Below are 22,125 nucleotides of genomic sequence, written 5' to 3'. Positions count from 1 at the left end.
CTTAACCCACTGAGCGAGGCGAGGGATTGAATCCGCAACCTCATGGTTCCTAGTCGGATTTGTTGCCACAACACCACAACGGGAACTCCCAATCCCTAGTCTCTCTCTTTTTTTTTTTTTCTGTGTGTCTTTTTGCTATTTCTTTGGGCCGCTCCCGTGGCATGTGGAGGTTCCCAGGCTAGGGGTTGAATCAGAGCTGTAGCCGCCAGCCTACGCCAGAGCCACAGCAACGTGGGATCCGAGCCAAGTCTGCAACCTACACCACAGCTCACGGCAACGCCGGATCGTTAACCCACTGAGCAAGGGCAGGGATCGAACCCGCAACCTCATGGTTCCTAGTCGGATTCGTTAACCACTGCACCACGACGGGAACTCCCCAATCCCTATTCTCAATAGCTATCAATGAACAAGAGCTCCCCATCCTGAAAGGTAGTTTTAAAAAATAACACACAACTTGGAGAAAGGCCTCCTCAGCCAGAATCCCTGTGCTCAGTTTACAGGAGCCCCATCACCAGGGGACCCACACACGGGAGGGGGGATGCACACACATCACAACACAACCCCACCTGCTACCAAGGAGGGCAGGCATGTGATAAAATGCTGTTTTTCTACTCTCTTGAAGTAGTGACTTCATTTTGCTGCATAATCCAGAAGTGGAGGAGAAGGGTTACTGATACAAGGCCCATGGGAAAATTACGTACCTCTTCTTGGATGAATGTCAATTTCCACTGCATTATAAGTGACCCCGTATACATTTGTAAATGAATTTGAAGTAAAAACACATGTGGCTTTCTATGGAAAGGAAATTTCCACAGAGCACAAGTTCCACTACTATGATAGGGACGCCTCATGCTATTTTTAGAAAAGTAGGTCCCAGGTCCAAGGTCAATTCTAGCTGAAGTTTCCAGGGTTCCATACGTACCCCGGTTTTCCTGCTTTTCCACCACAGACATGAAAGAACGGCCGGACCACACCAACAAAAGGCCTAACGATGTCATTGGGTCACCCTGTCCTCGAACTGGCTCCCTGTTTAAATGGATTCCCCAAGGTAGCAACACACCCTGCCAAGCCAACTTTCTTATGAGACATGAAGGGAAAATGATACCAACACATTTCCTAAATTTTTCCGAAATAGAAGAGAATCAAATTCTACTTTAAAAGTAGGTGGCCACCTGGGAGTTCCTGTCGTGGCTCAGTGATTAATGAGCCTGACTAGTAATCATGAGGATGCGAGTTTGATCCCTGGCCTCGCTCAGTGGGTTAAGGACCCTGCATTGCTATGAGCTGTGGTGTAGGTCACAGACATGGCTTGGATCCCACGTTGCTGTGGCTGTGGCGTAGGCTGGAGCTGTAGCTCCGATTAGACCCCTAGCCTGGGAACCTCCATATGCCATGGTGCGGACCTAAAAATACCAAAAAAGAAAAAAGTTAAAAAAAGTAGGCTGCCACGCTATCCCTTTTTTTCTTCCAATTTAAATGTCTATAGCACTTCTTACATCCATAGAGATCCTCGTCATAAGAAGGAGATATTAAAGTGTCACATCAAAAACAAGTCTCATATCTCCCAAGCAATTTCAGAACAAAAACTCATTTCAACTTCAGGAAAGGAAAATAAAAACAGACTTCAGATACTGTCAAGGATTTCAAATTACCTATAAAAAAATTAATGGAGAAAGACAAGCAACTATTTTTACATAGATTAGCTATCCATACGAAGAAGATCTGAAAATTAGGCCTCAATTTGGAACTGTCCTGTAAGCCAGCACAGCGTATCTCCCATGACAAGTGTTGAAGACACAGGAGCCTGAGAGATACTGCAAATGATAACTTTATCAATTGAGATTAAGCAAGATAATTAAAAACTTTAAATACTCATTTGATGGGTTTCTTAACAACTCAGTCATGTCATCTCAGCATCCCACTTCATACACCACAATGTCTCAGAATGGCATCAGATATGAATTAAAGAAATTATGAAATATCCACGGGATGAGATGTTAAAGTGATACCATGGGAGTTCCCTCGTGGCGCAGTGGGTTAAGTATCTAGCGTTGTCACCGCAGCGGCTCAGGTTACCGCTGTGGCCTATGTAAATAAACATTAACAGGTGCAATTCAGGAGTTCCCGTCGTGGCGCAGTGGTTAACGAATCCGACTAGGAACCATGAGGTTGCAGGTTCGGTCCCTGCCCTTGCTCAGTGGGTTAACGATCCGGCGTTGCCGTGAGCTGTGGTGTAGGTTGCAGACGCGGCTCGGATCCCGCGTCGCTGTGGCTCTGGCGTAGGCCGGTGGCTACAGCTCCGATTCAACCCCTAGCCTGGGAACCTCCATATGCCGCGGGAGCGGCCCAAGAAGTAGCAACAACAACAACAACAACAAAAAGACCAAAAAAAAAAAGGTGCAATTCAAACCTGTTTGATTCTTATTTTTGCTTATTTCTATTTTCTAGTTATTCTACCCTTCACTTACCATTTTTATGATAAGAAAAAATTGTTTTAATTTAAAAACACGGGTATACAAATGTTTGCACAAACCAGCCTACATTCTGGCACTGTGGTGGCCTTACAGCAGACTCTTTCAGAGCAAGTAAACAAATCAGAAAGGAGCTCTATTTAGCACTAGTTTTATTTAATGTTTAGGAATTCCAATAACTTGGAGTTCCCATCGTGGCTCATTGGTGGTGACCCCGACTAGTATCCATGAGGATGTGGGTTCAATCCCTGGCCTTGCTCAGTGGGTTAAAGGATCTGGCATTGCCGTGAACTGTGGTGGGGTCACAGATGAGGCTCGGATTCCACAGAGTTGCTATGGCTGTGGTGTAGGTCGGCATTTGCTCCGGTTTGACCCCTAGCCTGGGAACTTCCATGTGCCATGGGTGTGGCCCTAAAAAGAAAAAACAAAGAAACAAAAAAACACACCAATAATTTAATATAGAAGTAGGTCTAATAGAATCTATCTAACAGGAACAAAGGAAACTACTAAAGAGCAACGCCTCTCAAGCAAAACTTGATAACTGTGTCAGCAGTAAGTCTTAAAATGTAGCCTCTAACACAAGTACATGGTTTGGGAGTTCCCTGGTGGCTCAGAGGGTTAAGGATGCAGCATTGTCACTGCTGTGGCTAGAGTTCAATCTCTAGCCCTGGAACTTCTACATCTACTGGTACAGCCAAAAACAAACAAACAAAGTACATGGTTTGGACACCCCAGTGTTTGGAAGGTACTATCATCTTTAAAAACGGAAATAGAAAAGCTAAAAGGATAAGAGGTGGGAAAACATTTCCACATTCCAAAGAGCCAAAGTCCCAGTGACTTTGCTTTCTCTACACATGAGAATCTTGAAAGGCACCCCGAACCCCAAACTGAATAGTCCTTGAAGCTAAAACCACCGTGGGTATGGGTATATTATTTTCTCCTGAATAAAGTCCATGAGGTTTCCAGCCAGGTGGGGGACCAGATGCATGGTTAGCAAGCCGTCCAAAGCCATCTCTCTCTCTCTCTGCCTCCTTGTCCAGATAAGTCCACTCTCACTTGCGGCAAATAGTGGGCAGCCCATGTGCTTTATTTGCCAAGTGCTACACTTAGCTTAGCTTCTTCGTGGAAGAAGGTTAGGTTAGCCATCCATAACTGGATTTAACTATGACCCAACATACATCAAAGGCAGCCCAGATTTTGCAAGCGTGGTCAAAGGGAAACATCCCCATCAAAAGGCCTCCGCTGATGGGTGATTTATTACTTTGATTTGAATAGACCGTAGGATCTATAAATAATCGCTTATACATGGACAGGATGTTAATTATATGATGCAGTGGTTTAGAAATAATACATTATTTAGCATTTCCTTAAATTGTTTCAACCCTCTGTTAACACTCTGCCATAAATGAGGGGAAATTGGTGATTCTGAGAGTTAATTTAGTGCAGAGTGCAGCGGTCACTTGGATATCAATCAAGATTTAACATTACCTATGTTCCACAGAAGCCCAAAGATGAAAGATGAGCCCTTTTCTCTAGACCTTACTTTTCCTGCCTTCCTTCCTGCACCACCACCTAACTACCATCATACTCTCAACTCAACTAGGGAGTCTTATTAAAGGACAGACCTTGCAGATTGGAGGGGGATCTATTTACCCCTAGATATCATTGGCCACAAATTTTAAATTCATAATACTGATCTGGAAATGCTACCAGATAACTTTTTTTTTTTTTTTAATCTTTTTAGGGAAGTTCCCAGGCTAGGGGTCACATCAGAGGTGCAGCTGCTGGCCGATGCCACAGCCACAGCAACTCAGAATCCAAGCCATGTCTGCAACCTACACCACAGCTCACAGCAACGCCAGATCCTTAACCCATTGAGCGAGGCCAGGGATCAAACCTGCGTCCTCATGGGTACTAGTTGGGTTTGATACCACTGAGCCATGATGGGAACCTCCCAGGTAACATTTTGAAGTGTCATTTTAGGTTACTGGGAAATTAAAATCACAGTGAAGTATCACCTCGCACCAGTCAACATGGCTATTATCCAAAAGACAAGAGAAAACAAGGGTTGGTGAGGATGTATATGAAAAACAGAGAACTCTTTCTTTTTTTTTTCCTTTTTATGGATGCACCTGTGGCATATGGCAGTTCCTGGGGTGAGAGATTGAATCTGAGCCGCAGCTGTGACCTATGCCGCAGCCATGGCAACAATGGATCCTTAACTTAAGGCGCAGGGTGGGGGATGGAACCCATGCCTCCAGAGACCTGAGCTGCTGCCTTCAGGTTCTTAACTCACTGTGCCACAGCGGGAACTCCCAAAAAAAGGCGTTCTCGTACCTTGTACTCTTGCACTGTGTTGATGGGAATGTAAATTGGGATAAGTATTACAGAAACGGTAGAGAGGTTCCTTCGGAAATTAAAAATAGAACCACCACGTGCTCCAGCAATCCTACTTCTGGGTATAAATTCAAAGAAATCGAAACTGTTATCTCGAAGGGCTATCTGTACTCCCATGTTCACTGCAGTAATATTCACAACAGCCAAGGTATGGAAACGACCTAAATGTCCTTCAATAGATGAATAAATAAAGAATATGTGGTCTGTGTGTGTGTGTGAGACGGAGAGAGAAGAGCCAAGTGGATGAGCAGGGTTAAAATACATGTTTTCCTTTTATTTCTCCTGGATCTGATTTAAAAAAAAAAATCCTTACTGTATGACATTTATTATAACCAAAGAGACCATGAGTTTCAAATCAAGAATCACAGGCTACCTACAGAATCTGAGTGATGTCACTTTTTCTAACATCTGCAGGAATTTTGGAAAGAGTAGTCCTTATTAAGAAAGCACTTGGAGTTCCTGTCATGGCTCAGTGGTTAACGAACCCAACTGGCATCCGTGAGGACGCGGGTTCGATCCCTGGCCTCGCTCGGTGGGTTAAGGATCTGGCATTGCTGTGAGCTGTGGTGTAGGTCTCAGACACAGCTTGGATCCTGCGTTGCTGTGGCTGTGGTGTAGGCTGGCAGCTGTAGCTCTGATTCAACCCCTAGCCTGGGAACCTCCAATATGCTGTGGGTGTGGCCCTAAAAAGAAAAAAGAAAAAAAGAAATAAAGCCCTTTTGGGTAGTTACACACTTCTTAAAACTATATTTTCCTCCGAAGTTTGACCTGAAAGGGTAACAAATAGCCATTTTCATCAAAGATATCAAAGTTCCTTTTAGAATGAAGAATCTGATTTCTGTATACATCTTCAAAAAGCAATTCAAGAGTAATTATAGTAATGTAAGTTCAATACAAAGAATCACTGATTTGAGAGTTTCATTTTTTAATAAAAACTTCTATCAGTTTCCACCAGAAGTTCTGCTCAAACATGGTACCATGTTACAGCTCTCAGCCATCATAAACTACTTTAAATGTCATTGAGTCAACCTACCAGATCCATTTAACTCCTGACTTGTTACATAAGTTAAAGTCAGTATTAAAACATTTTCAAACTTAACATGTACATATTTTTCTCTTAAAGCCTCCCACACAAGTGACTAAAACACAAACACACACAGATGCACAATATACTCAAAGCTACATGTGGGATTTTCCAAACAAATGGATTCTTCAACCACCAAACAGCTAACTATTCAAAATCAAGGATTTTCCTGTGCATTTCTCACAGCCGAATCCATTAAGCAATTATGCATCCCTGTCACTGAGTAAAAGTGCCTGAATTTCTACATTAATAACCTGCATTTATTATTCTGATTTTTATTCAGTGGAGTTTTTGCAGAGCACAATTCCTTTCATCCTTGGGGCTAAGCTTATTTACAGAAGAAGCCATGCAGCAGGATCTACATATATATTTTGCTTAGCTAAAATAATGGTATGTCAAAATGGACACAATGGCTTCAAGTTAAAATTTTAAACTATTGTTAACTTTTGCTTTTAAAGTTTAACATAAAAAAGTCTCGCCCCCGTGAAAGCACCAACTAGACTTTTTTTTTTTTTTTAATCCAAAGCAATAAAAATCAACAAAGAAATGAACTAACTCTATCTGTGAAGAACGACTGGGACATACCTCATAAGCAGCAAATTTAAGTTTCACACAAAAACACTACCTCTGTCAAAGCATTTGGAGATCAAGAAATCCAATGTGCTAGGCAAGCATATCAAATGCCTTTAGTCAGCTTAGTGCTTTGCAATAAACTGACTTCACTGAAGAGACCCCCTGAAGAGCTTAAGCTAAGTGGGCAGATAACCACACACCCTCATGTGTGTGCCCACTGCCATGAAACAGGAGCTCAGTCAATGCTAGGAGGTATTTGAGATCCAGGCCCCCAAATACAGAAAGAAAAGGCCTCCTATGAGAAAGAATCATTTGGAAAGATCATTTCCTATCCAGTTTCAAACAGGCATGAGTTCACCAGCAGAGGTGACTAATACTGATCCTGTAGATGGCAAATTAGGCTGGTAAGTAAAATGGTAGCGATTCTGTCACCCAGAGAAAAAAGTAAGGGTGACTTCAGAGCAGCCTTTCTAAGGTCAATGACTCATGACTGATGAGCAGCAGACCACACGCTGGCAATTGGAAGCAGGAAAAAAAGGGGGAAAGAGACAGATCTTAATGTGCTCTTGGCCTTGAAGCCAGAGAAAAAGAGATGCAAATGACACGATTTTATAAAATTCCCAACTACTAAGCTTCTCAAAGAGAGGCCTGTGGAGCAGGCCATGTCCATTACCGGCAGGTGCTGGTCCACAGGCTCAGTAAGCCAAGATTTAGAAGAAATTTCATTTTTTTGGTTTAACCTGTGGCATGCAGAAGTTCCTAGGCCAGGAATAGAACCCTCACCACAACTGTGACCTGAGCCACAGCAGTGGCAATGCTGGATCCATAATCTGCTGAGCCACCAGGGAACTCCCTTAACTTAATTTTTATATCTTTTGAATCTCATAATGGGGGGGGGGGCACACACCCATGGCATATGGAAGTTCCCAGGCCAGAGAATGCATCTGAGCCACAGCTGCAGCAACACTGGATGCTTAACCCACTGCATCAGACCAAGGATCTGAGCCACTGCAGTCAGATTCTTAACCCACTGCATCACAGTGGGAACTCCCATAGTAATTTTTTACAAATCCATTCTTGGATTTTATATGTCTTTGTTCTTTTCCATGTCACTTTTCTAGAGATCCGTTCTTATAAAGTTCTGACTTTATAAGAAGTAGTGATCCAGAACAAATCGGAAATTACAGACATAGAAGGACCTTTACCACAGACAGTTTGAGAAGCACTGCACTAGAACCCCTCAAATAAAATTTTGTATGGACAGTACGCATATGATGCTGGTATAGACACTGATTTACCTGCAATCACCTCTTCAATTACTTGAACATTAAGATTTTTCAGCAGCAGGTAATTTTGCCCATGTGTAATACACTAAGCTCCTCTGATTAACATCCGAATCAATCTAGAGATATTTGCATTGCAGGCCGATGAGATAGCATATAATCAAAACTGATCTGAGGAGCTGAGATGTTAATTAGCAAGCTTCCCTTGGAAAAGGAGAGTCCTGTGGTCAGAGGAATTCCGGGTATATGCTCAATCCCATGCCTCCTCCCTGGCAGGCATAATACACATCAGCATAATAAGGACACTGAGAAGGCCCATAGTTACACCGCTGTAATTCTCTTTATCTAAATAAATGGTAACACTTTGTTTAGGAAATAACGATTTGGAAAATGCTGAAATTGACAACTCCAGATTAGCAATCAGAAGCCCCCCCCCTCCCCCCTGCCCCGGGAGTGTCGCTTGCTTACTGATTCTCAACTTCCTTTGTAAAGGGATCACGCTCCACCTCCAGCCACCACCACCCCCTCCAGGTGACCTGAGCCACAGCAGTGGCAATGCTGGATCCATAATCCAGTAGCAGTGAGCAGTAACATGGGTGAGGTCATGATGGAAAACCACTCCACAGAGGAAATCTTAAGCTCCTCGAGGACAGGGAAGTGGCTCCTATCCTGCAGCCCCACATACATGCAGGGCTCAGCCCTTACTAAAATGTAAGCTCTTCTCCAGGGACTATTCCCAGTTGTGTCTTCCCTCCGCCACCATGATGGCTCATTCCGATGGTCCTTTTGTGGGCCAGTCTCTTGGGAATCCATGTCTTTAGAGCCCTTCCGTCCCTGGTCCCTTGGCTGGTGGTGGGCTGTGGCAGGCACCTGCCGCCCTTCCTGGAAAAGGCAAGTGGGCCCTACACTGGGCAAAAGCCCCAGCTGGTGAGCACACTCCTGGGCCTCAGCTGGTGAGCACACTCCTGGGCCTCAGCCTCCGTGCAGACATGCTGCCCCAAGATGTTGTGGGGTGTGAGCCATGCAGGGCTCAGTATTCAGCTTCCCACATCCAGAGCCAGTCTCTCCCACCCTAAACTACCTGCTCCCTTTTCCCACAGTCCCCACACGGTCCCCAGTGGCAGGGACCCACTGAGCTGATCGATGCTGCATTCATCCCAGCAGGAGAACAATCTAAACACAAATAATACCCCAATCCCAAAGAGAAAGCGCTTAACAAAGAAACCATGTCAGGGCTTGATAGCATCTCTTTGCCACCCAACACCATAATCCAGCTCCTATTCAACCTCCAGCTCCCCATTTCAACAATCAATAATAATACATTCTCCCTCAAACTACTATTTTTAACTTCTGTGCCTCCTCTGTTGACTTCAAAGGCAGCCCCCAGCATCTGAGTGGCGGCGGCTGCAAGGTCATGTGGTCGGTGAAATGTAGGGCAAGGAATTGGTTTTCATACACACGCTTACAACCACCAAACCACAAGGTCTTTGCTAAGGTCAAAATTATCATGAAGCAGTATTGACCCAGTACACAATGAACTCCGTGTGGCAGCAGTTATAAACATGAGCCACAACTTAAAAGAATAAGAAATACAAAGATACAGAGCCCTCCGTTCTACTCACTGTTCACGTAAACATTAAATGTCACAGAAGAATTGACATCAGCATTGGACACGAGAAATGTGTAAGTGCCTCCTTCGGTCCCTTTTAATCTGGTCAAGTGAAGTTCACTTACATATCTGCAAAGAAAGGACAAACCCATCAGTCACCTATGGGTGGCCTGCATTGGAGTGTGTGTCTGTTGCACAGTTTCTACCAGGAAATACACTCCTGCTTTGGACAAACAGACGCAGCTCATTAATTCAGGATGAAGATCCACATTAACAAATGCAAATGCACACATACATAGTTCATTTAGGACAAATGCCTGGCGTGAGAATACAGGGTGGGGAAAGGCTTTCTCAGCATAGAGCAACCAACCTCAGGGACACGGCAGCCTCTCTCTCTTCCTGTACTGTCCCCAGGGCCGCATCCTTCTCCACCCTGGTCCTCTCACCAGCGTCCTGAACTTGCCTGCCCTGCTTTGCTGTAATGGCACTTGCCTGGCCAAGCCCCATACTGGCAGGCATCTCCAAGGAGACACTTCAGGGCCAAGCGGCAAGGTCAATGCCATTGCCCTCACCTTCCTTCTCAGAACACCACCACCACCATCTCCTGGTTTTCCCCCTACCTTCCCTGATTCTTGGGAGTGACCCCCGGAGCACTGGCTACCAAAGCTGCTGTTTCAGAACAGGGTCCCCATGGATGGCTTTGTAGACTGAGTGCACAGTACAACCAACCCTCGATCCCCACGAACCCCACAACCAACCGGACACATGCAGGAGCTGGTTCAGACTCTCCTCTCACTGCACGCACTGCCTGGGCAATCCAGGCTCCCCTGAAAACTACTTACTGCCTGCTCACAACTTTCAGATCCTGACCTCTCATCCGGACTTCTCCATCTTGGGCTTGCTTCCTCTACAGACCTATTTTCGAGTCCCCCCCCCGCCCCCCGAGTCCGAGTGGCCCCGGGACGGGATGACAGCTCACTCACATCCTTCCTTTCCTCCCTCCCACTCCCCACCCTGCTCCCCCGACTCCCTGCCAGCTCTGTCTCTCTGCATCCAGGGAACCTGACCTTCCATACATCCATCCCATGGGGTGGACCTCCAGTTCAGCAAACCCCAATCTGAGGTCACCTCCCTCTTGAAAGGCATTGGCTCTTACCATCCACCCTGACTGCTATAACCAGACTCCTGAGAGCACCATCAGCTCCTCTTCCCTCCCTCCCACCCCTTCCATCACTGATTCCTTAAAGGAGGAAGGCTGGACACCTCCCAATCCATCCTCTTCCTCCCAACCTTAGACCTTCACCCCAGGCAGCTTCCTTTCTTACTCACGCTCTTCCAATAGCCAAGAGCTCCAGCCTATTAAAGTACCAACTCTACCTGGCACCTACCTCCTTCCAGCTGTTGGCCTTGGTCAAATGACTCATCTGGGTCTCAGATCCCTCTTCTTAAAAATGAGGGATGTCAAGAATGCTTCCGCAAAGGGCTTGCGGGGGCTCAAATAACTTAACACACACAAGGGTCTTAGAACAGCATAGGGCAAGAAAAAGCACATGCACTATTCTACTACGTATAGTCATTATAAATGTTTTTTGAGGATCAAATGCTGTAAAAGAAACTTGGGTTCACCATCTGGCCCAAAGAGGCTTAATGATTCTTAGTTTCCTTATAGTTTTTTAAAAATGATTGAAGGCACTGACATTCCTCTTTCTCTGAAGAGAATTATTTACGGTGTCTTTAGTATATGCCAAGTCGCCACTTTGAACTACCCTGAGAATTCCAGGAGAGAACTATCCTCCAATTTAAAAATGAGAAAACTGAGGAGGTTTCTGTGTGCTCTAAACACAGGGCAAAATGAAATGATGAAGATTCAGGAAGCAACCTCAAACTTCTGCACTAGCTGTCCTCACATACAGTGACAGGTCCCAGAAACAGGACCCGGTAAGCCACAAGGAAGTGAGGGGGATGGGTGTATCATTCCCAGCACATGCCCCCCCCCCCTTCATTAGGGCCGCACCTGCGGCGTATGGACGTTCCCAGGCTAGGGGTCCAATTGGAGCTGTAGCTGCTGGCCTACACCACAGCCACAGCAATGCGGGATCCAAGCTGTAACCTACACCCCAGCTCACGGCAACACTGGATCCTTAACCCACTGAGTGAGGCCAGGGATTGAACCTGCGTCCTCATGGATATTAGCTGGGTTGGTTTCCACTGCGCCACAGCAGGAATTCCAAGGCCCTTTTCTTACCTGATGTTACTTTCATTCTCAGACTTGGGATAATCCTCCCACTTATCAGTGGCAGTGCGGTTCATATATATCCACTGTCGGTGTTCAGGTTTGGGGTACGCCTCGTACTCAACAATTAGATCCACATCCTCTCCATCATTTACAAACACAGTGGTATTCATCATAGGGAAGATATTAATGAATCCTTTATCTAATCAGAGCAGAATGAAACAGAAAGAAAGCGTTATCCATACAATCTTGACAAAATCTTTTATCTTCACTTTAAAAAAAAAAAAAAAAACAAGATGTATCACCATCCTATGTCTTCCAGAACTACCAGCCCTGGTGTTCGGTAAGCTAAAAAGTATTTGGACTCCCAGATCCAACATAATTGTATATTATAAGAAGATATCAAAAATCAAGAAGGGGAAGAGAGCACCAATGTTCTATGAAAATATTGAAAGACTGTCACTTAGTATTTGAAGAAAAATTGTCTTATTATATCATATATCACAGATAAACCAAGGACAGCATTTTAACAATGAAACCATATCGTTAACCAAACCACAGGGACTTCTACCAAACTTCTACAGGGCAAAGGAGAGGGGGGCAGTTTTTTAGGCTTTTTAGATGCAACAGAAGAAAAAAAAATCATAAAAGACAAATCTGATCACAAATATTTTCAAATGTCAGTATGTAGGAAAATAATGCAATTAGAAAAAAGACATGAAAATACAGAAGGAAAAATAAACTAGTAATTTACATAAGGCACACCTTTTCACATATTAAAAACGGTCAAACTTCCACAAAGCTGTTAAAAAATAATGTAGGAGTTCCTGTCATGGCGCAGCGTAAATGAATCCGACTAGAAACCATGAGGTTTCGGGTTGGATCTTGTCCTCACTCAGTGGGTTAAGGATCTGGTGTTGCCATGAGCGTAGGTTGCAGACGTGGCTCAGATCTGGCATTGCTGTGGCTGTGGCGTAGGCCACCAGCTACAGCTCTGATTCAACCCCTAGCCTGGGAACCTCCATATGCCACAGATGTGGCCCTAAAAAGCAAAAAAAAAAAAAAAAAGTATATCCATTCTATGGAAAAATAGCAAAACCAACTTGAAATAAATGCAGTAATTTTCCAAGTGTAGTAAAAGTAGCACATTGTAAATTAGCACAACTTTTTTTAGAAAACAGTTAACAATACAGACTTTTAAAAATTATCTATTTTTTCAATATTACCCCCAAGAACCTCTTCTTGGTGAGGTAGCTAGCTATATGTAAAAAGAAGTGCTATTTGCACCAGTCACAATTTTTAAAATGAGAAAACAGAGAACTAGTTAAGTAAATAAAGCAGTCTTTAGAAATGGTTCCATAATAATAACATAAGAGCTTGAAAAAGACCATTATAAAATCATTACCAATATTATTTTTATAGCCTTTATTTATGGAATGCTTACCATGTGCCGAGAACTGCCCTGAGGACTTTAGCATACATTTTACTTAATAATTATAACAAATATTTAATCTCTTTTTTTTTTGGTCTTTTGTCTTTTTAGGGCCGCACCTGCGGCATATGGAGGTTCCCAGGCTAGGGGTCCAATTGGAGCTACAGCTGCCTGCCTATGCCACTGCCACAGCATCGAGGGATCCAAGCTGTGTCTGCGACCTACACCACAGCTCACAGCAAGGCCGGATCCTTAACCCACTGAGCGAGGCCAGGGATCCAACCTGCAACCTCATGGTTCCTAGTCAGATTCTTTTCCGCTGCGCCGTGATGGGAACTCCGACAAATATTTAATCTTGTAACAACACTAAACGAGAACACTTGTAACCCCTAATTTATAGATGAAAAAAAAAAATCAAGTTCTGGAAAGCCATATAACTGGCTATCCAAAGGCAGAGCCTACATGTGAAGACAGGTCTGTGAGAAGCCAAGGCTGTCCTCTTCTTGCTGTAATATACCCTAGAGTCTCCATACACTTGAAATGAGAAAGAGAGAACATAACAGAGTACATGTAATTAAAATTCTGTTGCAGAGTTCCCATCGTGGCTCAGCAGGTTAAGAAACTGACTAGCATCCCAAGGGTATGGGTTTCATCCCTGGTCTCGCTCAGTGGGTTCAAGGATCCGGCGTTGCTGCGGCTGTGGTGTGGGCCAGCAGCTGTAACTCTGATTTGAGGAACTTCCATATGCTGCAGGTGTGGCCCTAAATAGAAAAAATAAAATTCTGTTGCATAGAAAAATACAAACTGTACACCAAATCCTAAAATGGTTATATCAAGTGAGTAGAATTATGGAAGAGTTTTAATCTTATTCTTCTACTTATTTTTCAAAACTTGAAAATTAATTATAACATTTTAAATGGCCATTCATTATCTTCAGCACTGTTTGGTTAAATAATATTGATATCCCATACGAAGGTGTCATTAGAATATTTACTATCCTTTCGTTTCCTACAGATTCAGAATAAAAAATGGAGTCAACTGTCCTTTGTACCAATGGAAAAACTATTTTTCAGGTGAAAATAAAAATCATCCAAATGAAATCAGAGATGCAAACCACCACCTTGTTCTAAACCTGAATCATGAATGGTATCCCACCACCATTCCTTAAACTAATTTAAAAAAAATTTTTTTTGTTTTTTTTTTATGGCCACACCCACGGCATGTGGAAGTGCCCAGGCTAGGGGTCGAATCAGCGCTATAGCCAGATTCTTGACCCACTGAGCAAGGCCAGAGATAGAACCCACATCCTTGTGGATACTAGTTGGACTCATTTCTGCTGAGCCAGGACAGGAACTGCCTAAATTTTGAGGAAATAAATAAATGTTTTATGTGAATGCTACATGAAATATTTAGGTACTCCAAGCCATACATTCAAAGATACCACACAATGCAAAATATTCAAATACTACAGACAATAGTCTTTGTACTGATTTCTCTCGCAATCACCATCATAAAATACTAAAGTTCCTCCTGAGTTTTCTATAGTCTAGTTTACTCAACATAGCTTTATGTCCTATAGTAGGACAGAATTTCAGATTCATGAAATGTAAGAACGGCTAGAATCAAAGAACTCCACCCGGGTTGTTATAATATAAATGGTGATTTTTTTTCAAGTACATCTGCATTAAGAAATTAGTAATTCACTGGAGTTCCCATCATGGCTCAGCAGAACCAAATCTGACGAGGAACCATGAGGTTGCAGGTTTGATCCCTGGCCTTGCTCAGTGGGTTAAAAATACGGCGTTGCTATGAGCTGTGGTGTAGGTCACAACACGACTCGGATCTGGCATGGCTGTGGTGTAGGCCGGCAGCTGTAGCTCCAATTCGACCCCTAGCCTGGGAACTTCCATATGCCATGGGTGTGGCTCTAAAAAGACAAAAGACAAAAAAAAAAGGGAGAGAGAAAGAAAATTAGTGATACATTAACCTTGAATGAAGAGCAATCAGTATGCCAGGCACATGTATAAAATCTCTTGCCTTTCTTTCTTCCACAGCCTTGTGAGTTAGAGGCAGAGTCCACGTGGGGTGCCCTTGAAAGTTAAGGGGCAGAGTCCCAACTCCAAACCAGGTAGGCGCCACCCTGTGCTGTGACCAAGTCCTACTCTAAGCCCTCAAGACAGTACTTTCCTCCTCATCTCTTCCTATTCTTGTCTCATCCCAATGAGCTGCCAAAAGAGTACAGAGCCAGATTCAGATTTCAGGGCCCCAATTCTTTCCAGTTACACAGTTATATTCTTGGAAATTGATGAATGGATTTTCGAAATCAGATTACATACAACGATATGCTCAAAACATCCTTACTAATTGCTTTCTGGAGCTGAAGCTGATCTATCAACATGCTCCCTAATCAACTTAGCAAATTAGCACTTACGGAGTTTAATATTTTAAAAGCAAAGCCTTTTATTCCAATTAATAAATGGTTCACAACCATGTTTGGGGACAGAGTAGTATCATTTCTCTGGGCTGGCTCTGTAATGGTCAGGAAAGTGCCTTTTCCACACTCCATCTGGTGAGATACTGCTTCCGACAACATGAGCAGAACTGCCCAAACCATTGAGATTCTTGAGGGATAAATCGCAGGCCTCTAATACTGCCCGATAAATTATTGAAGGGATATGAGGGAAAAGAGAGAAATGAAAACAAATATCACGTCATTTTATTAGTGCTCATGATGAAGAATTTCACCACCCTACAAGTACTTCATCAAAGTCAAGCACTGAGAAAACGGTTGCATTAAAAAAGGCAAGAAAAAAAGATTAGGGGTGGGCGAGGGAAGGCTTGGGAGTTTGGGATTAGCAGATGCAAACTAGTGTATGGGATGGATAAACAAGGTCCTACTGCAGAGAACAGGAACTATATTTAATATCCTGTAACAATAATGGAAAAGAATAGGAAAAAGAATATATACGTAGATAACCGAGTCACTCTGCTGTACAGCAGAAATCACATTATAAATCAACGATACTTGAATGAAACTTCCTTTTTTTTTCCTTTTTAGGGCCACACCTGTGGCATATGGAAGTTCCCGGGCTAGGGGTCGAATTGGAGCTGTGGCTGCCATCCTACACCACAGCCACAGCAACGCAAGATCTGAGCCGTATCTGTGACCTATACCAGAGCTCACGTCAACATCGGATCCTTAACTGAGCAAGGCCAGGGATCAAACCCATGTCCTCATGGATACGAGTCAGGTTCTTAACCTGCTGAGCCATGACGGGAACTCCTAAATTTTTTAAAAAATAGATGAAATGCAAACAATATGCAAAAGACAAAAAAAAGTGTAAGTTAACTAATTTTAAAATCACTATTATTTTCAGTACATCAAAAACATCTTGGACGTCACACCACACTCCGCTCTCATTAAGTATATGCTGGGGAAATACTGAGTGAGATTGTTAGGGCAACGAAGACTAAACCAGTTGTGCATAACAGGTGTGATGGGGTTAAGTGCACAGGTTACCAGGTCTCAGATTATGCTCTGTAGAACCACTCACCCATGCCTGGGGAGGCTGCCTTCCCAAAGGTTTATGCTACAGCCTGTGTGGTTGGAGAACAGGGTGAGGTCAGGGGCGGACCGAGGAGGAGAAGCTCCATTCAGCCCTTTCTGCTACAAAGTGGCTGCAGTCCATGAACCATAAAATGAAAAACCGAAAGGGTGGGGAGCCTCACTAAAAAAGCATACAAGCTCCTCCATGGAGAAAGGCACCATCCATTGCTAAACTCAAGTCATTTAGCACGGACTAGAAATTTTGGAAGAGCTCAACTTACATTTTATTTGTTGAGGGGGGGAGGTGAACAGAGAAACGAGATGTTCCAGCAGCTTTCCCTCCACTCAATTGGTAGAATGTGTTTTTGTGCTCTAGTTGGAAAAGGTTACAACCTTCATTTTCTTTCATTTCCTTAGGTATTTCATTATCACTGAATGAATGAATGAAGCAATATATTCATTCAGCGATAATCAAATACCTAAGAATCTGTTCAACATTCTATTAACAGAAAAAGGAAACTATCTAGTAATTTTTTCATTGACTACTACCAGTAATTTATACATTCCCAGAGATATTTACCTACTACTTCTAAGGTGGTTGTGACATTTGCGGATCCAAAAGTATTATTGGCGTAACACATGAACACGCCAGAATCATTAACTCTTGCTGAGCTGATCGTCAGCCTTTCCTGCCGCAGAAAATTGAAGTCACCCTGATGCCAGCTATTCCTCTTCACCTGTGCTTTAGTCTGCTGGTTTCAGGAGAGGAGGGGGGAAAAAAAAAATCAAAGATTACCATCAAATTTATATTCAGGATCTTTCCTACATAAATTAAAAATAGCAGCAATTAACTCCTCCATATTAGCATTCATTATACACTACTTAAGTAAGAATAATAAAACATCATGACAAGTATGTCATTGGAACACTTCATATTACAGGATTATATTGAAAGACGGTCATTATTAATGACTGGAAAAAATATGAAAATTCATTTCTTAATAACCATAGCATACATAATTCCCAAATCTCTGCAGTGCTAAATTTTTTTAACAGTGCCCAATTTTAACAGTTCCTATATAAGTATTACAAGTCAGCATACTTATACCAATAGTTCCTGATACACACACACATATTTTTTCTATTCTATATCCAAGTGATTGAAAGAAAACTAATAACAATTGTGTTCTGTTATTAACATTTCTATAATTTTTATGAATAAAAACAGACATAATGTCTAAGACTAACTTGACACTTCATCCTTTAGTTCTTAGCCAGCAGAATTTTGCCAACTTTTTTTTTCTTTTTTTTTTTTTTTTGGTCTTTTGACCTTTTTAGGGCCACACCTGCGGCATATGGAGGTTCCCAGGCTAGGGGTTGGAGCTGTAGCCACCACCCACCAGCCACAGCCACAGCCACGCCAGATCCGAGCTGCGTCTGCAACCTACATCACAGCTCATGGCAACACCGGATCCTTAACCCACGGAGTGAGGCCAGGGATTGAACCCACAACCTCATGGTTCCTAGTCGGATTGTTTCCTCTGTGCCACAACGGGAACTCCTTTTTTTTTTTTTGGTCTAGAATTTTGCCAACTATTAAAGGGAGTTCCAAACTCTATAATATATGTAAGACGAAACCCCAAATTATTTAAGCATGAGAGAAAAGGTTGTGCATTTACTCCTATGATATCACCATCCCACTGTTAATATGTGTCTGCAGGTAAGACATGGAAAGATTTCTTATATGGAAAATGTCATTGGGAAAAAAACATAATATGAACCATAACCATTCTCTGAAATGATCAAAGGGAGCGGCATAGAGCTTTCTGCATTTTCCAAATTTTCTGTAACATGAACACATTCTTATTACAGTGGGGGGAAGGGGGTAAGCCCCTAGAAAAAGAAAGTCAACAGAAGCTGGTATTGACATGGAATAAGATCAAGGGCGATTCACTAGCCAGGCTGGGGTGAACCTGCTAGCATCAGACCATTCTGACAGTGCTGTAAGTCAGAACAATCCTTCTGGAAAGCAGCTGGGAAGCATGTTTGGACTCCTAATCAACACCAGCAAATCTATCTCAAGGAGACAACTTCGAAGAAAACAAAAGCTCCAAGGTATTCACTTCAGTGAAAACTTGGAGATCACCTAAATGCACACACCAGGTATCAAAATTATGAATACGTGAAAGAAAAATGCTTATTTCATGTCAAGAGTATAAAATGAGTGTCCCTTAACATGGTGACCATGTGATAATACATATGCATGGGGACAGAGAAAAATGTGAAAAACAATACAGCATCTATAAGGACTAACCACATGAGACTGCTGAGCACTTAAATGGTGATAGGTCCCAATTGAGCTGTGTTGTAAATAAAAAATGTCCCAGATTTTAAAGACTTAATATGAAAAAGTAGTGTAAAATATCCTATTAATAATATTTATGTTAATTACATGATCAAATATTTTGGATACATTGGGTTAAATAAAATACATTAAAGTCAATTTGTTTTTGTTTTTTTTTACTGTCAGGTGCCTACTAGAAACATTTTAAATTACAGAGGCGGCTCACATTCTATTTCTATTGCACAGCACTGCAGTACAATGATGGAATTACATCTATTCCTCTTTTTTTCTCATGTTATTCTATTTTGGGGGAAAGTTTTCTGACACTAAACTAAGCACACATAAGAGGTGCCCACCAAAGTTGAATGCTTTGAAATAAAAAGAAGAGAAACCTGCTTGGTTAACTGTGAGACCTTGGCCAAGTCCAGAATGCCACTAGTCTCAGCTTTTGTTTCAAAAAAGGAATGAGAGAACGTAGGTCTTTAAAGGGCTTTCCAGTTTGGAGCATTGTGCGGATTTAAAGATACTTCCTTCTAAGAGATTATTCTAATAAGTGGCAGGAATCTGACATGTCACTGCTTAAGAGCAATTGTTACCAAGAGGCAAAAGGGAGGTGGCATTTTTCTCTGGTCTCTTTCAGCCCCTCATATCATAGACTTCTCCTCGGCAAAGGCAGACTGACAATGGACAGATCACATACTTTATTCTAGACTGACGGTATCTTCCTTCTAGTTCCTGCAAGATCCCTGGAGTCTCTGTTTAGGGGGCTAAACAGGACAATGAACATATTGGTGCCAGAAAGAATAACTTGCTCATAATTGATGCAACATTGATACCCAAACCCAAAGGTCATAATTTAGGATCCTGTCAAAGATCATAATTAAAAGCGAGAAAAAACATGAGGGTTTAGAGGCCTTAGAAAAACTAACCAAGATTCATTACTGAAAATACTATTTATGTTTTAAGACAAACAAATGTAAAAACTCTACCATAGTCATGTTACTCTAAATTTCATTGTGAGTTAACTTTTTCTAAATGATCCAAACCTGATACTATGGATTTTTTAAATAATTTGATAGTGCTGTTAGCCATGCTAAGTATTCCAAATTAAGCCAAAGGATCTCAATAAAAGATTCATGGATGAACTCTGGCACACAGCCACGAGCCCCATCTGCAAGTCACACGTTCCATATTGTTTGCACGTGATTTGGTTTGCCTTAACCCTTGGAGGTGCATACTGGGATTTCCCCAAAGGGCTCCCAACACTGAAGGCTTATCTCCCAATGCCAGTGGATTAATTGGGAATGGCATGCAGGGCTCCTGGGAAAATTAGTTCAGAACAAAACTGCCTGGGGCAGTTTAATTTCTCGTCTCAAAAAGGCTAATTTTCAAGTTACGCAGAGGCTCAGATACACACACACAGCCTAAATTCTTCTCTCATCTGAAATCAAGGATCACAGAAAGGCAGTTAGTATGGGATTGTGTTCCATAAGGTTAGTCAAAAATCCATACGCAAGCTATTGTTTTTATTAGGTTATATGATCTGAAAAGTAGAATGTGTTTCTCTGAGCCATCGGTTCCATCCTCCTGGTCAATGGCGGGCTCCACTTAGCAAGGTAGTATCATCACAGGTCGACACAAATACCATCAGAATGCTTTGCATTATGCTAATCACTATGGTTACTTGCTTAGCAAAGGATTCTCTCTCGAAATAGGAATGAAATTGCCAATGTTGCATATAGAGCAGGAACAGGAGGAAGAGGAAATATTTCTTTTTTCCAGTATAATACCCATGTTTGTACTAAAGAAAACTACCGTGATAGCAAATCCACTAGATGGCCAAGATCATTCCAACAAAAATTATGCAAAACTCGGTCAATGGGAACCTTAAAGCAAAGTATGAGAGAAACTGGACATTTTAAAGACCATGCTATTAAGATGAGTATTTAGAGAAGGGGGGGGGGGGACTTCAACCATGACAGGCTAAAATTGATTCAATTTTAAGATATGCCAAACGCAGTATCTGGCATAGAGTCATTCAATATGCATTTGTTCAATGAGTGATAACCTAAACAAGCCCAAATGTTTCAGATTAAAGATTATCATTTTATTAATAGCAATTAAAACAAATAGAAAACCATTAGCAACCTGATCTCAGGTAACCAGCCTCAAAGGAGGAAATCAGATCCACACCAAAAGAAATCCATCTCTCAAATGGATAGACTATTCTGTTAGGGAAGGAAGGGCTTCCTGGGTAGCATCTGAGGCCTTTTTTTTTTTTTTTTTTTTTAATATGAAAGGAAAAAAAAATGGGCAACACTTTTCACTATTTGAAATCATCTAGCCTGGATAGTTTCCCTAAGAGTTGTAAAAATCCAGGGGGTTAGGTAGTTAACCTTTAATTTTTTAAAGGTTCCCCACAAAGTCATTCAAAGAAACAGCATGGAGGAATAACAAGTCTGAAGTTTTCTCTTGGGTTTTTGCAAAATAAATTTATAAACTGACGCTTCTTTGTTACTCATCGTGAATGTACACATCCACATATGGTGCCGTGAGCGAGGGAAATACACATTTCAGCACACTCCAGACAGTCCCGCCTCTGACTGACACACCAGCTGAGCTGTCCCCAAGACAATTAATAGACTCATTTAGAGTATGAAAAAGAATGTGTATATGTGTGTGTGTGCAACAGAATCACTTTGCTGTGCTGCAGAAATTAACACAACACTGTATGTAAGTCAACTATACCTCAATTTTTTAAGAAATAGATTATTTTAGAGAAAAAAAACCTTCAAACGTCCCACACATTTTTACACCAATAAGAGCAATGCAAGCGATTCGCTCACCTGGCTGTTCTCCCTGATCCACATGGAGTCCACGGAACTAGACACGTCTTTGATCAAGCACATCACGGCAAATTCCTCCCCTTCCCTGAGAAGGTAGCTTGCTTTGGACACAGCCACAACAGGTACAGCTCTGATGGCTGGAAGAAAACAAAACACGCACCCTCGAATAACTGGCCGTGTGACAGCCTGACATTTTCACTTAGCCCTTCCTCCTCAGCAGTGCCCAGCTCACTGTATGGCCTTTCGAATAAAATACAAAGTAAGGTACAAACCCACTCGTATGACTCGCATATCTGAAGAAGGCAG

The 22,125-nt window shown here is 42.4% G+C and overlaps 1 protein-coding gene across 8 annotated transcripts in view; it reads right to left on the bottom strand.

Moving 5' to 3' along the window:
* KIT (KIT proto-oncogene, receptor tyrosine kinase) overlaps positions 1–22,125 on the bottom strand; it is a 92,797-nt gene that overhangs the window by 25,415 nt on the left and 45,257 nt on the right. For 4 of the 8 annotated variants that reach the window (XM_047798717.1, XM_047798719.1, XM_047798713.1 and 1 more), the window contains 4 exons: positions 21,820–21,956; positions 17,210–17,381; positions 11,663–11,852; positions 9,431–9,546 (listed from right to left, as the gene is read on the bottom strand). In XM_047798717.1, coding sequence (XP_047654673.1) covers positions 9,431–9,546; positions 11,663–11,852; positions 17,210–17,381; positions 21,820–21,956 — 615 coding nt within the window. The remainder of the gene's footprint in view (positions 1–9,430; positions 9,547–11,662; positions 11,853–17,209; positions 17,382–21,819; positions 21,957–22,125) is intronic. The other 4 variants (XM_047798718.1, XM_047798720.1, XM_047798714.1 and 1 more) reach the window with 1 other exon arrangement.

This window comes from Phacochoerus africanus, chromosome 10, assembly GCF_016906955.1.
Source record: "Phacochoerus africanus isolate WHEZ1 chromosome 10, ROS_Pafr_v1, whole genome shotgun sequence".
In the NCBI taxonomy this organism is placed as follows: domain Eukaryota; kingdom Metazoa; phylum Chordata; class Mammalia; order Artiodactyla; family Suidae; genus Phacochoerus; species Phacochoerus africanus.
Note: the sequence above shows the minus strand (reverse complement) of the source record. Positions and strands in the feature narration are given on the sequence as shown.